The 14,622-nt window shown below is 40.4% G+C and overlaps 1 protein-coding gene across 1 annotated transcript in view; it reads left to right on the top strand.

Annotated features, from left to right (window-relative positions):
- The first annotated feature begins 374 nt into the window (after window positions 1–374).
- The window catches only part of SAXO1 (stabilizer of axonemal microtubules 1), a 35,551-nt gene continuing 21,303 nt past the window's right edge, over window positions 375–14,622 (top strand). The window contains exon 1 of the mRNA XM_074166132.1: window positions 375–451. Within this exon, the coding sequence (XP_074022233.1) occupies window positions 375–451 (77 nt within the window). The remainder of the gene's footprint in view (window positions 452–14,622) is intronic.

The raw sequence follows: 14,622 nt of genomic DNA, 5'->3' as shown, positions 1-14,622 counted from the left end.
GGCCCAGCCCTGTTGCCTGTAGACCAGAGCTCTAGAGCTTGGTGCTGGTGACTTCACAAAGGTTCCTCATGTGACTGTCACAACTTTCACACCCTGGTCAGAAGAGGTTTGAAAGCAGGGCTGCAGAGCTCTGGTTGGGGTGCCATCAAAGGAACCTGGGCATGCTGCCCTAGGGAAGGAGCTGGTCAGCTGGGATGTGTAGTGCAGTCTGTACCAATGCCATGTGCTCTGTCCCTGCTTCTGGAGGTTCTTCTGATATAATTGTCTTCAAGGATTGCTACTGAAGAGTGGTGGTTTTTTTGTTGTTTTTTTTTGTTCTGCTATAGAGCATCTGCTGGGAAAGACCTGAACCATAACTGGTTTTCTTAGCAAACATGTCTCCTGTATCACCTGTGCCATTGCATGTTGTTCTGTCCTTGAAGAAGTGCATTTGTCAGCTGTGCTCCTGTGGGTATGTAAAAGAAGCTGGGGGAAGGAGCTTGGAGTAGTGGTTACTTGGCTAGCAGGCTGCACTGCTCTTCGGGGGTGTGCTGTTAGTCACTGCTATAAGTTGCATATGAAAAATTATAAATAAAAGTATCTTGGAGCATTTTTAAAGCTCTGAAATAGGAAATACTTTCCTCCCATGCTGCCTATTCAACCACATGGTTCTAGTTTTTGTCATTGGAGTAAACAAACGGCAGGGAGACTTCCCATTTTTCTTATCTAGGTGGATTGCATCTCTAAGAGGAAAGCCTTCCACTTTTTGGCCACAAACTTGCTTTTGAATGGGTGTTACTGACTTTGAGTCTATGTTTAAATGCAATACAAAGTGACACTTCCTCTGTAAACGTGCTAACTCTGGAAAAGACACAGGGCTGGAGCTTTACAAATGGAAGAGACAACTGAAAATAGCAGGATTCGTTAGTGGGTTTGTTAGTGTCAGTCTTGTGAATGTACGCAGACTTCTTGAAAGCAATGGTTAGCTTTAGGCCCTTCAGCATAACATCCATTCTCCCATATTTGCAGGTTAAGAATAAAATTATTATTAGGGGGAAAAAAATAATCTTATTGACTCCATCAGACTACATGCCTTAGTTTGTTTAAAGTTACTAAATAATTATGAAGAGAGTTAAAAAGTGCAAAATTCCCACCTAGAGTTTGTGTCAGGCAGGTATGCATTGTTGTTACTCATCATGAGAAACGAGCACATGTACTCCAAAAAGAAAACCAGTAGAAATGTTGATACCAAGCAGATTATAAACTGTATTTTTGAGTACTTTTATCAAACTAAAGTACAAGTGCATCTGCTCCCTCCATTCTTCTTCCTGTGTGTATCATTTCTTTTTAATCGGTATTTATATTTGACTTTGGGAAATGTATTCCAGAGAGAAGTAACAGTGATTTGATTGTTGTGTTTTGGGGACTGTGCTAACAAGGACCTAAACATGTAGCACTGAGATCTGGGTTGAGACGGATTCTCTGTTTCTAACCAAGTAGTGTACTGAAATATAGGTCTATTTTTTGAGGCTTGCAGTAATCTTTCAGATGCTAAATAAGCTAGTAAGGTAGATCAGTGTAAGGATGTGGATAGTGCCTTGATTGTGGCCTGTCTTAAATAAAGTGCATTTTGGGTTGCTACTACATTGACAGTTCCAGATTAAGAAGTGACAGCTAAGAATTTTGAGTTTCTTGTGAAGACCTGGCCTCAGATTCCAGGTGATACCTACAAAAGCGGAAATGATATACTTGTGCACCTTTGGGATTTTTGCTGCTTACAGGCAAGGGCAACACTGTTTTTTGTTTTAAGTATTAGCTCACCTGTTGTAAGTTAGGTCACCTGTCCACTTGTTTGTGGCAGATACTTAGGTGGTTAACTTTGGTTAGGTGTGTATTAGAAAGCTGTCATAATTATGTTGAACTTGAAGATTAAATCCTCTTGTAGAGCAGTGATTTACTAATCAGTGAGGGGAAGTTGGGAGAACAGCAGGATATCGTCAGCAGCTACAGATACAACTTTGTATATTACTGTTACTTTAAAAATTGGGTATTTACTGAAGAGGAATACAGTATTCATAATGTACAGTGTTAAGTGTCTAAGATAACCATCCTGAAATACCATTCAGAAGTACTGCCTGTTAAGCTTGGGAAATTAATGTTCTCATTAACTTCCTAATCAGAAGATTCCTTCATTTAACTTCCTGAAAATAAGGAGTTTGGGGTCCTGAAGTTAGGTGTGCTGGATTATCATTAGCTGAAGTACACAGTGCAAGTACCTCACTTTCCTCTCCAGAGAAGAATGTGCTGTAATTTAGTGCAACACGGCAGAGCAGTCGGTGTTTTGCAGTTTAGATTTGCCCGTCATTACTGGGTAGGTTCCAAAGGACAAGTTTACAAACTTCTATACTCACTGGTCTCTTTTTTTACTTTGGAAGATTATGCTAATGTTCTTTTCTTACCAGAGAATATACACATTGCTCATAGGTATGATGAAGCATCTGGAATATCTTTCCTTCAAGTATAATATCAAGTGGTACCATGGTTGGTAGTAGTATATGAAATATTGTGTAGCTGTAACAAAATATAAATTGCTACAACTTTTGCAGGAAAACAGATAACTGCAATCTGTCCTGTACTGAACATAAATCAGTCTATTGAAAAGTAACACTGAAAGCATATATAATTGACTGTCATTAGTTTACTGAGCATTGAAAAATGCAAATACTTTTCTGTCAGTGGATTTCTGCAAGTATTGGGAGAAACAGTTTCAATTACAAGACTTAATGAACAGCAAGTTCCCTCTGTTGTGTAACTGCTGCTTTAGAATGGTTCATTGTGGCCAGCGGTAGCACTTGCTCAGAGATACAATCTCTGCTTTGTGCCAGGAATGACTGTGAATAGAATACATATGTTAACTCTGCATAAAGGCAGAAAAATACAGTTGTAATGAGTCCGTCATGCATTCTGTAGTGTCTATGATAGCGCGGATTGAGAAAATACTTTTTTTTTTTTTTTTATCAGCTGGGAGAGGCAGAAGTAGTAAAGGCTATGAAATGCGTTTTTTTTTTTCTTTTTTTTAAGTTAAGATGACCTATTCCATCACAGCTTTGCAGCTTTGAGATGTTAGACTTTTTTGACATAGCTGTTCTAGGTAATATACAGCATGCAACAGTGACCTGGCCAGTGGGGTATGGGTCCCATGTGAGAAACACACTTTTTCTAATGATTCAGTGATGTTCAGTGCTCAATACTTCTCAGTATGGATATTTACCACATAACTGCTAAACAGGAAGTGACATTTACGGATCTGTCCATGTATATGCATGTATGGAGAGACACAGAAATACATGTATCGTTCCTTATGGGGCAAACTTACACCAAGTTTCTTTCATTCATGAATGGGTTGTGTGTGTGAGATAATGGATGGAGGCATGAGGGTAAGAATTCCAGTGTATCAGGGCAGTAATGCAAACTGGCTTCTTGTAGCAGCAGCTGTACTGTACAGTGAGAAGGTGTTTGAGATAACTGTTGTGGTTGTAGCCATGTTTTCTTATTTCTCTTTCCACAATTTGTGTGGCTCTACTGACTGAAGTCTCTTAAATTAAGAATGTGTGAGAGCAGGAGCAACTGCAGGCCAAAGATTACTTCTTGCTCCTGCATCTTGTGCAAAACCCATTTATGCACAAGGAAGTAATGTGGAATTACGAAAGGTTCAATAAGCACACAGCTGATGTTCTTGTAATGCCTTGCACAAGGAAAGAGCAGTCTTCCACAGTGTCATGGTAACAATTGAGTAGAAGGAGGCAGATTTTTGTGGTGTAGTTGAGAGATATGTTGAAGTGATCGTATGCTTTTGTCTAATAACTCAGCTTTCTTTTTTTTTTTGCACATAGAACAGTGTTATATTCATCTTTAGTATAACTACAGAGAGGTTTCTCAGAGCTGAACTGGTAAATGATTTAAGATACAATTTCAGGTGTGCTAACTTAAGTGTTGCACCACTTGCAGGTAGATCTTCCATATGAGAGTACTTTTTGGACCATCCTACCTTGTGATACCTACCTGTGTTCCAGTCTATGTGAAGCTGTGTCAACAGTGTGTGGGGGTTTACAGCTGGGGAACTCTGCGTGTAATTGGCAGAAAGCACAACTGCAAAGAGTTTGAGTATCTCTTTGTCCCTATTCTGGGCATTTTAACACTTCTAAATCATGTATCACATCTACAGGTGTTTCTCTGTGGCACTGACAGTGGTTTCTGACATATTTACATGCAGGCAGTCATCCCAAGAGGTGGATCTAATCTATGGTCACTTATTTGTGTGCTTTCTGGCAGTTTGACTATGTCTTCCAGCTGCATGCTTCTTAGTAGTTTGCACTTGGGAATACCAGTCAGGGAAAGCTGCAAGAAGCTCTTTCATGGCTAACATGAAGTATTGTGTGAGCCAGGGGCACAACCATTTCACTTGTGTTTGTGCCTGGACATCTTTAGTTGCTTAAAGAGTTTATTTACATAGTTACGGGGTTTTTTAAATAATTGAGCAATGACAAATGCAACTAGAAACAGTGTTTGCCCCAATAGGCTTTCAGATTACAAGACAAAAATCTAGCCAAGAAGCCTAGTTACAGATGTGGAAGGTGGATGCTTTACATCAAAAGAGGACTGGTAGCTGCTGTAGAAAATATGTGTATAAAGAGAAGTGGAGAACAGGACACAACTGGCACCTGTTGCAGTTCAAGGAGATGGCAAGTAAGGTAGCCTGTGGGAAAGAAATGGAAGTGGTAAGTTGTGTGCTGCTGATGTGGCTCATCAGAATGTAAGAGAAAACAGTATGTGTACATAGGAACTGTGTTTCACAGATCATCAAAGGCCCTGAAATAAATTGTGTGAGAAATGCCTGATTCTTTTGTCCTTATGACAGGTTTAGTGTAGCTCTTCTGCTTCCCTCTTACTCAGTGCTTATATTGCATTCCATATTGTCTTACAGAGCGGAAGTTGTGTTTGACTCTCAGGCAATTCATGGCAATGGAAAGACCAAATGACCAAATCAAGATTCTTGACAGCAATTTTCATCAGGAGTGCTTGATCTGAATTTTGCAGTACATATCGTCTTGGAGAACGGTTCACTCAATATGCGTTTCACCAGTGTCGTCTGTATTCCTAACACATAGGATTCTCTGATACCCAGTACTCTTCTTCTTGAATTGTTGGGCAGTTCTTCTGTTTCATGCCACTGGGGCTTAAATTTTTGTCAGTGGCTGTTTACCATTGTAGAAGATCAGGGTGTTTTGTTGGTATTTATAGGAAAAGGTTGGGAGCGTGGGCTCGGGCACTATTAAAAGCTTCATCCGTCATGTAACAGGCAAATTTTGGTAGTCAGCCAGGGTAGTGCTATGGCTATTGTTATGCCAATTCTGGACACTTGGGTGCATCTTTTCACTGATGGAGACGGTGATGTTGTGTTACTGAGCCATGTCATCTCCCAGTGTGAGGGGTGCGTACGATTTTACCCTTGGCAGCTTATGTTTGGGGAGTGAGCTGGCCACTGGAGTGTGACTTTCCAATTATTTTTTTTTTTTAATTAAGTGGGTCTTTTTAGATAGTAGCATGTTCTGCTTGTCTCTGTCTTGATATCCTGAAGTCCTGTTCTGAAGATATTTGAAAAGGGTTTTTGTTATTGCCTGTTCTAGTTCTTGTGAGGATTTCTCAGGGGTAAAGTGAAATAAAACAGTGGCAACTAGTTTCAGCGGGTGTTACTAAGATTATTTTGCCTCCAAACTGGTTTAAGAACGTGAGAAAGTGTCTGTCACAATGGACCCATCTTCAACACAGCTCCATAAATGAAGTGCATCACTGTGGAAAGCACTGAAACGTCAGTAACTTGGACAGTGGAAATACAATAGCCTGGAAGTGTCAAACTATGGAAGTCTCCTGAGATGGGAAGTCCTGCACATCACTTGAAGGATGACTTTTCTTTTCACAGTGTAATTAATTTTTGTGCAGACTAAATATTGAAAAAAAAAATGCAAAAAAAAAAAATGCTCTGGAAAAACTGAGCAAGAATTGAGTGAAATTCTTTCCATAGAGCTCAGTTTCTTTCATTAGTTTTAATTAAATTCTGGTTTTAAATTTAAACCAACTTTTAAAAAACTGAGTGAGATTTCTTTTAGTTGATACTAAAGATGCTTAAAGCTTCATTGTTTTTGCTATATTGGAAAGAGTTTAGCTGGGAAATGCGTGTCTAGAAGGAGCTTTAGTAAAGGCCCCCCAAGCTGGATTCAATTCAAGTAAAACAGTTCTTATCCTGAACAGAAAATTCTCTTTATTCCTACAGAAGAACCGAAGTGCTTCTAAAAATAAATACATAAATGCAAAGCCTATGCTGGAAACTCCTAAATTCTTTGATTTCAGTTCTGTCAGTCCTTCTGATAGTGACTGGCAATTTCCTACCTATTACTTTTACACATTACTGCGTATTACAACTACCTATTACCAGTGCAATCCATTGTTACTATGCATGAGTAAAGTGCAATAGAATTAACCCCATATTGTAGACATTAGTCTTTTAGCTTTGCAAGAACAGAGATCTTTTGTTGTTTCAAGACAATTTTTTTTAACCCTTCTTTTTCAGTTCCTTTTTCTTTCCATGCAGTATTCATAGAAAATGTGGGGTTTTTTTATAAAGTACTTTCAGTTGGGAAAAGGTAGTATTCAGACTGGTCTCCAAAATGCGAGAAGAGATCATGGCAACGGGTCTTTAAAAGGCACCAGACTTTAAAAAGGTCTTTACTGGTGTAAGTTGACATCTCTCCACTGGCTATATGCCGTTGACTCCAATATTCAGCCTATATAATGTTTAAATGATTGTAGAGGGTGAGTAGGGAATCAAAAGCAAAGTTCAGAAGTATTTTCTAGATTCCTGTGATATTCTTGAACACAGCAAATGTGTAAAATATACTTCATGTTAGGTAGTCAAAGGAGATGCTCCAAATGCAGGGCCAGGGGGTGGGTAGAAAGCTCTTCATGTCCTTAACTCTCACTGGGCCCATGCAGAACGGGTCTCCTCCTTTTATGAAACATCATCCCTCAGCTTGAAGACTGTAAAGTAAGTAGTTGTTTCTTCATGGTGTTGGGAAAGATATAGTATTTATGTTATGGCCTTGACCTGAAGAATGGGAAAAAAATGGGCAGAGATGGGCAATAAGCTACAAGTCCCATTTAAGCCAGCGGGAGATGCAGACACTAAGTGCTACTTAAAAACTCAGACCTGGAGTGCTTAGAGTCCCTGTCTTCAGTACGCACACAATTTATTTGAAAAACTCATAAAACCAGCAAAAGCACATATAACTTCCTAGTCCTGCTTAACTCATCTTTTTGTATCAATACAATATAAAGTAGCGTAAAAGGATTCAATGTGTAGTACAAAGAACTCAGTGTGGGGGATGGAGCGCGGGTACTGTCTGCATTTTTGTCGCGTGGTGGTGTGGCAAGGGTATTTTGGATGTAGACCCACTTCTGTGGGTGGCGTACCTGTCCTGTCACTGGGAGCCTAACTCTCTCGTCTTTTTGCCCAGCCCTAGCAGCTATTTATACATATTGATAGGGTCTCTGAGCCTTCTCTTCTGTAAGCTTTCTCAGGCTCTCCTCTTATGGGAGATGTTTCAGTCCTTTTAACGTCATTGTGGCCCCTTGCTCCAGTACGTCCATGTCTCATAGGGAGTCTAGGTCTGGACACAACATTCAGATGCCTCTTCCTCAGAGCTGAGTAGAGGAGGGTTCACTTCCCTTGATGGGCTGGCAATGCTGTTTCATGCCATCCAGACTGCTACTGGCCTTCACCACAAGGGCATGTTGTGGGCTCTTGGCCAACTTGTCTACCATAACCACCCTGTCCTTTTCTGACAAACTGCTCTCCAGCTTGTTGGACATCAGACTGTTCTGGGGTTATTCCTTTCCAAATGAACAACTTTGCATTTACCTTTGTTGAATGCCATGACATCATGTTGACCTCTTTCTTTGTCTTGTTGAGGTCCCTCTGAATGGTAGCACACACAGCGGGTCTATCAACCACTTCTCCCAGTTTTGTATAACTTGCAAATAAATATTTCATAAAGGTATTTAATAGTATTTACCCCATTATCCAGCCCTGGGACAAACAGCTGGTGACTGGCTTCTGGCTGGACTTTGTGCCACTGATCACAGCCCTTTGACTGCAGCAGCTCAGGCATTATTTAGTCCACTGCACTGTCCACTTATCTAACCCATACTTTCATCTATTTCTTGATGAGGATGCTATGGGAGACGGTGTCAAAAGCCTTACCAAAGTCAAGATAAGCAACGTCTACTGTTCACCCCTCATCTACCAAGCCAGTCTTCTCATTGTAGAAGGCTTTCAAATTTGTTTTAAGCGTGATTTACCCTTCATAAACCCATGTTGACCACTCCAAATGACCTCCTCAAGCTCTTTTGACAGCCAGTCCCTGGAATCGTTTTTCCAGGATTATTTGCTCCATCATCTTCCCAGGGGTTGAGGCTGACTGGCCTGTAGTTCCCCAGATCCTCCTTCCTGCCTTTTTTGAACATGGGAGTGACATTTACTTTCTCCTACCCTGAGGAGCCTCCCCCCAACTGTCACAACTTTTCAGTGATAAAGAGAATGGCCTCAAAATGACATATGACAACTCCCTCAGTAGTTGTGGGTGCTTAATGGACCTGGGTATGTCATTAAGTGTTTCCTAACCTGTTCCTTCTCCACCAAGGGTAAGTTTTCCTTGTCCTAGACTCTCCCACTGATCTCAGGGACCTAGGACTGCGGAAAGCTGATCATGCCAGTAAAGATGAGGGCTGGGACTGAGATACAGAGGTTATGCCCTCACTTTTCAATATAATTAGGTGCTTAGAGAGCATGAACAGCCGGTTCTTGCAAAACAGAGCTGTTGATCTTTAAGAAAGATGCAAACCATTGGCACGAGCCAAGAATAATTTCCTGGGGCTTGACCAGCTGTTATGGCTTTATTTGCAGGCAGATTTTTCTGCAGTAGGAGGAACAGTCTCTGTGGTAATGCTGGTCAGGAGAGTAACCTATACTCAACATTAGTCTCTAAGGCCTCTCCCTGCTGCTTAGCAGGTTTAGATTTCAAAGTCAGTATTAATCATCAGTTCATATTTCTTGCAACTGTTGTTTTTCAAATAATGAGGAATGCTAATGGTTAGAAAATCCTGACTTTATCAAGGACTTATGGTTTAATGCTTTGGCAGTATTTTCTTCCCTTATTGCACAGGTAGGAGTGCAAAATTTACCTTTTTTTACACAATATTTCAAAAATTCTATTTACTGACTTGTAATGCAAGTATATTGAGAAGAGAGATGTTCTGATATAACCTCTTTCAGAGGCATCAATGTGGCATTGTAGCAGCATAAAATGCTGGAACATTAAAACCATAAACTATTAAAACGGAAAAATTTGAAGACAGATTAACAGGAAAACACCCCTGTTTTTAAAATCAAACAAAAACATTTTCATTAAGTTGCCTAAAAATCAACCTGTTTTCATGGATTATTTCCACCAGTACCTTCTGAGGGAAAACAGCTGTCAAAAACGTGTGTCTCTTTATATTAAAACTTGGGTTGGTCTTATGATAGCACAGACTACTCTTGGCAGGGTTTTGAAGACAGGTACTGGTATAGATATTGGGTTTCTGAGGTAAGCTGGGAACTTGTGACCTTCAATCCATTTTCAGTTTCCTTTGTTTTCTTTCAGTTTTTCCTTTTTTCTTTGTTTTTCCTTTCAGTTTTCTTTGCTTTTCAGGCTATGGTGAAGCTTTTGTTTGAGTGCACTAGGAGGTCTGCATTTCCTGTTGCCTAAGGAAAAGAATGACTGTACTGCGTATGAGTACTGTGTCATTTTTTTTCAGCCTTGTAAAGCATTCTGCAATTGTGCACCTGACTTTTTGTTGCTTGGTCTGCCAGAGTAATTTGCAGACCTGCATGTTGTACTCCTAGCAATAGGGGTACAAATAGTTTGATGCTGAGTTGATCTATAGCAGCACTGCATTCTGAGTAATCTTACTGTGAGCACGTTCATCTAAATGTTTGAAATATTGTCGCTCTCAATAGTAATAATTTTTTGTGTGACTCAATCTCAGTTCATCAAGAGCTAGCTATGATTGGATTAAATGGGCTAAAGTGTTGCAGACTGCTGTCATCTTTCTGCTGGATATTCTAAACATCAAAACTAATACCACAGTGCACTTAAGACAGTTTTTCTCATCTCTTTTCCTTATCCTCGCCATTACATTGTGGTGAAGAATTTGTTGTTCTTCATTGTGAGTATGGGAAGAAGTGACTTAGGCATGTGAATCCTATATCTCCCATAGGAATTATCATGTGCTGGTTTTTCATGTCCCAGGCCATGTCACTCTGTGAGGAACATTTTTCAGGTGCACACGCTTAGTTCAACGAACAGGCAAAAGTCAAGACTAACTGGTAGAAGTGAGTGGAGTAGCATCCGTTTATACTCTTGCAGTTCTGGCTTGGTTAATGTAACCTTGTTTTGCCTATTTAGTATCAAATTCTGCCTTTCCTGACTTTACTTGTGTTTGTCTTTCCCATTTACAGTGCAAGCTAAGAGATGGCTTCTGGAGTATATTTAAGTGTTGCTGGATTGGTGTATTTTTCCACGTAAAATAATAGCTACTATTTAATGCTGAAATCACTTTGTTCTTCTGGTAGTCACTATCCAGATTATTGCAGGTATGCTAAAGGGTCAGTGAAAGGGGATTTGTGAAAAGGATCCTTACTCCCTGTGAGATCACTAACCTGCATGTTTCTTTCCAACTACTATTGCTGGAGAGGTAATATTGCATTGCCTTAGTGTGAGATAAAAGCCCAAGATAACGGGAGCAAGCAAGAACTGATTGTATTTATGGTTGTTAAATGTCCTCAACTTTTCACCAGAAGATGGCAGCAGGCTGATGTTACTCACAAATAGTTCTGCTGCTGGTTGTTGGATATGTGTGGAGGTAGATCACAGTGAGAAACCGGGCACTGCAAGGCACTGCGTGTCAAGCAGTTTTGTGGGTTTGTAGGTCTACCTGGCTGCTGGCCTGCAAGTCCTGGCCATTGTTCAGTGATGTACTTTCATTTGACAGCCTTTCAAGAGCATTTATTTTGGAAGAAAAATCAAAGCAGGTAGAGCTGGTGCTTAAATAAGTTTGCATTTGTTGCATATTGCCTTTCAGTTCAGGAAAATGTTTCATTCTGTTCCTAGAATTAATTTTCCTGGCAATAAATCTCAGTTAAATTTGAACGCACGTTTTCTGTAACAGAGACAGCAAAAGTGGAGAAAGGACTGGAACTGATACTGCATGATGCAGAAAGAGTTCTTGTTTTCAATGAAAAACCTATGTAAATATTGATTAAAAATGTGGAGTTCAGTAGCTCTTGCAGATGTTTTGTGGTATCTTTAATGGAAAATAAGCTATATTATCCAGAGAAACAAAGATTTTTTCATCCTGTAGCCATAAATTAATCTTCACCATAGTAAACGTTTAGCATGTTAACAAGCACAAAATGTTAGATACACTTATGAATTTTCTATTTTCAGTGCATTCAAATACTACAGAACAAGTTCACCACTGGCAAAAACCTTCTTCTGAAGAATGTAAGCAGAGCAAAAAGCAGGTGTTTTTCTTAGATGAGAAGTAAAGCACCAAATCCAGCCAGTGTGATCCATTGCACCATGGCTTGTTAAAACTTAATGCCGAACCTTCAGGTTTCTATACATGCCTGAGGCTGAGTTCCTTTAAGGTGGGCGATATGGGCAGACACTAAGAAGAGTTTACTTGGCCTCAGGTCACTTGGGCTTGCCCAGACCCAGTTGTTAGCTAACAGAGACAAAATACAGACTGGGTCCAAGATACCACAGTCTAAATATTGCGTGCTGTTGCCACTTCTTCCCACATGCTGATTCCTAATCCACATCCGTAACAGTGACCTGCCTGCCGCTGTTTTTAATGACCTGTTTACAGCAACACACACTATCAGTTCCAAAACAAACAAGCAAAAGTAAAAGATCCAAATTCTTTGAGGCTGTGGCTCTCAAGTGAGTCTTCCAGCTGTGGAAAATTTGGTGTTTGGTTGTGTAAGTTGAGCTATACCATACTCCACGTTGACAACAGAGAGCTGGACTGGTCTGCTGCAGGCCAGTGTTTCCTTGCTTTTGAATGCCTCATTTTGCACCAGAAAACTTCAAATTCCATATTTTGAGAGTGGCCTTTCCAGTCATATTTATGAAAAAGTAAGCACAATGTTGTTGTCAAAGTAATTCTTTCAATATGCAAGGTGGCAGAAGTCAATTCGTTTGTGACATTTGGTTAGCACTTGGATTTGCACTTGCATTCCTGGTAAACATCACCGTTGGGGACTTTGAAGACTGTCTGATGATCAGCTTTGCATAAGCCAAAAGCCAGGAATGAAGGATGTCGGACTTCAAACATTCATTTATATTTTTATTATAAATCTTATTATGCACACTACTTAGCATTAAAAGGCTGCACATGGACATACTTTCAATCTGCTTTATTTGGCTTTTAGAGGGATTGAGTACCTCAGACTAGTGAGCTATCATGACTTCATGTACCTGCAAGTTAATGCAGTGGTATAAGGGGACTTTAACATGACAAAGACACGGCATGTATTTTGCCAGGTTGCCTAGTTATATAATTAAATTGATCACTAAAACTGAAATCCACATCTTCATGAAGAAGTGGCCGTTCTTCCTAGCACTTTGACACCACTTCTCCCTTCTCCTACACTTCTTTCTTCCTACTGAAGCTCTGGGTATCCTTTTACCTCTGAGGGCTTTCTGTAATTCCTTCCAGTACACCGATATCCCTCTACGCTCTCCCCTTGCCTAAGGCCAGACAGTGCCTTTATTGTCTTCCTGTGTGGTTTCTCCCCATCCTCCCTCTAAGCACATTTGCTCCTTCTAGTTTGAGGTGTTCTTCTTTGCTACTTTCAGACCCCAGCATCTTTCTCACATTGCTCCATACATCTGAGAGCTTCTGCTCTCAGCTTGCAGCTTTTTTCCTTCCACATACCTGACTCCTGTAGAGAATTTTCTGAAGGGAAACCTGCAGGAACTGTGTTTTCAACACAAACAAGGTGTAGCCTCTGAGATCCTAGTTGTTTGTCAAAAAGGCTGGAGGAGTTCCTCACTTTGCTCACAAATTATTTACACACTCACAGCCTGCTTCTTCCAAATGGAAAAATCCTGGAGAAAAGCCCCTTCATATTTCCTAGCATTTCCAGAAAGTGCTTTGAAAATATCAGTGGCTTTGTCAGTTACAGTGTTTAGTAATATTGCGTATAAAGCATTGTGTCAACAAGAAGGTATCATTTTACGGTCTGCAGTCAGACTAGGGATTTGATCAGGAATGTGTGTAAACTGCACTAAGACATCAGTGATTGTATAAGACTTCCTGAATTTAAATTTCCAGAATAATTTGCATTTTTCTGCTTAGAAATGATTGTATGGGATGCAATTCTATAGATTAGGGAAAAGGAAAATGCAGCAATTAAAATTCCCATTGGTAGGTTATGCCAGCGATTTGGAGAGTTTGACAGATGCACATAGAAATAAGAAAGAACACAAAACTGTATGACCATTTTAGCATGATCTCATGCATTTCTGAAAGCCAGTCAATCTGGATGTTTAGAGAAGATGAAAGGGTGGTGAGCATGGCTTCACCTGGGTAGGAACAATGTAGCCAACCCACCAGTTTTAAGTAAAAAACATTGGTAATTTTTTTGTAAAAACAGCTGTCATGGGAGAATTGGATGGGTTGGCTGCCAGGACAACCACGCTGCTCAACGATATATAACCTAGAACTTCTTTACCTTGCAGAATAGGTGTAGCAGGTGGATACTGATTTCTGAGGTTTCTCAGTACTTTGCACTGCATCCAAGGACCCCATCCCTCTGGTGTGGTGCAGAGTGACAGCACAAACCTCAGGGCAGAGGACACTCACTCTGATCTGATGAATTTGAGCCCCGGATGGTCGTCTTGTGCATGACACGCGATCTCTGTGGATGTGATGTTTTACTGCTTCTCGAGGGGTTGTTCTCTTCACCATGTGTTACCTTCTGTATTAGGTTGTCCGTCATGCTGCCAGTGGCCACGGATAATCACAAGTCACCAATAGCTGTGGCTTTCTCGTAGGTGGTGCTGCTGCACCCCTGCTTTCAACTATCTCTGCAGTGGGGGATTTGCTAATTACTCTGGCCAAAATTGAATGCAGTGCTAGGTGGTGCTCTGGCTGCTCCGAATTGCCGCCTGGTGCTAGGTGCTCTGCCTTGAATGCTTTGGCTTCTGTTCTAGTTATATTGTGCTCATGTGTGCATAGTTTCCTAAAGGAAAAGCTTCACAAGTTAATACCTTGTAAGAAGTACAAGAGTTGCAGGTTTCAGGAAAGAAAACCCAGAAAATATTATGGCAGTTCTAATTAAAAGAATATTTTTTTTCCCCTCTAGGACCTAACAGCACTTGCTGGTTTAGGTAACTTGATTGTAGTAAAAGCCTGTATTTAAAAACCTACCTAAAGCTTATGAGAGTTGAATTCTATTTTTCATTCTTACAAATTCCT

The sequence above is a fragment of the Numenius arquata genome, chromosome Z (assembly GCF_964106895.1).
Source record: "Numenius arquata chromosome Z, bNumArq3.hap1.1, whole genome shotgun sequence".
NCBI classification, from domain to species: Eukaryota; Metazoa; Chordata; class Aves; order Charadriiformes; family Scolopacidae; genus Numenius; species Numenius arquata.
This window is presented reverse-complemented; position numbering and strand designations above follow the sequence as displayed.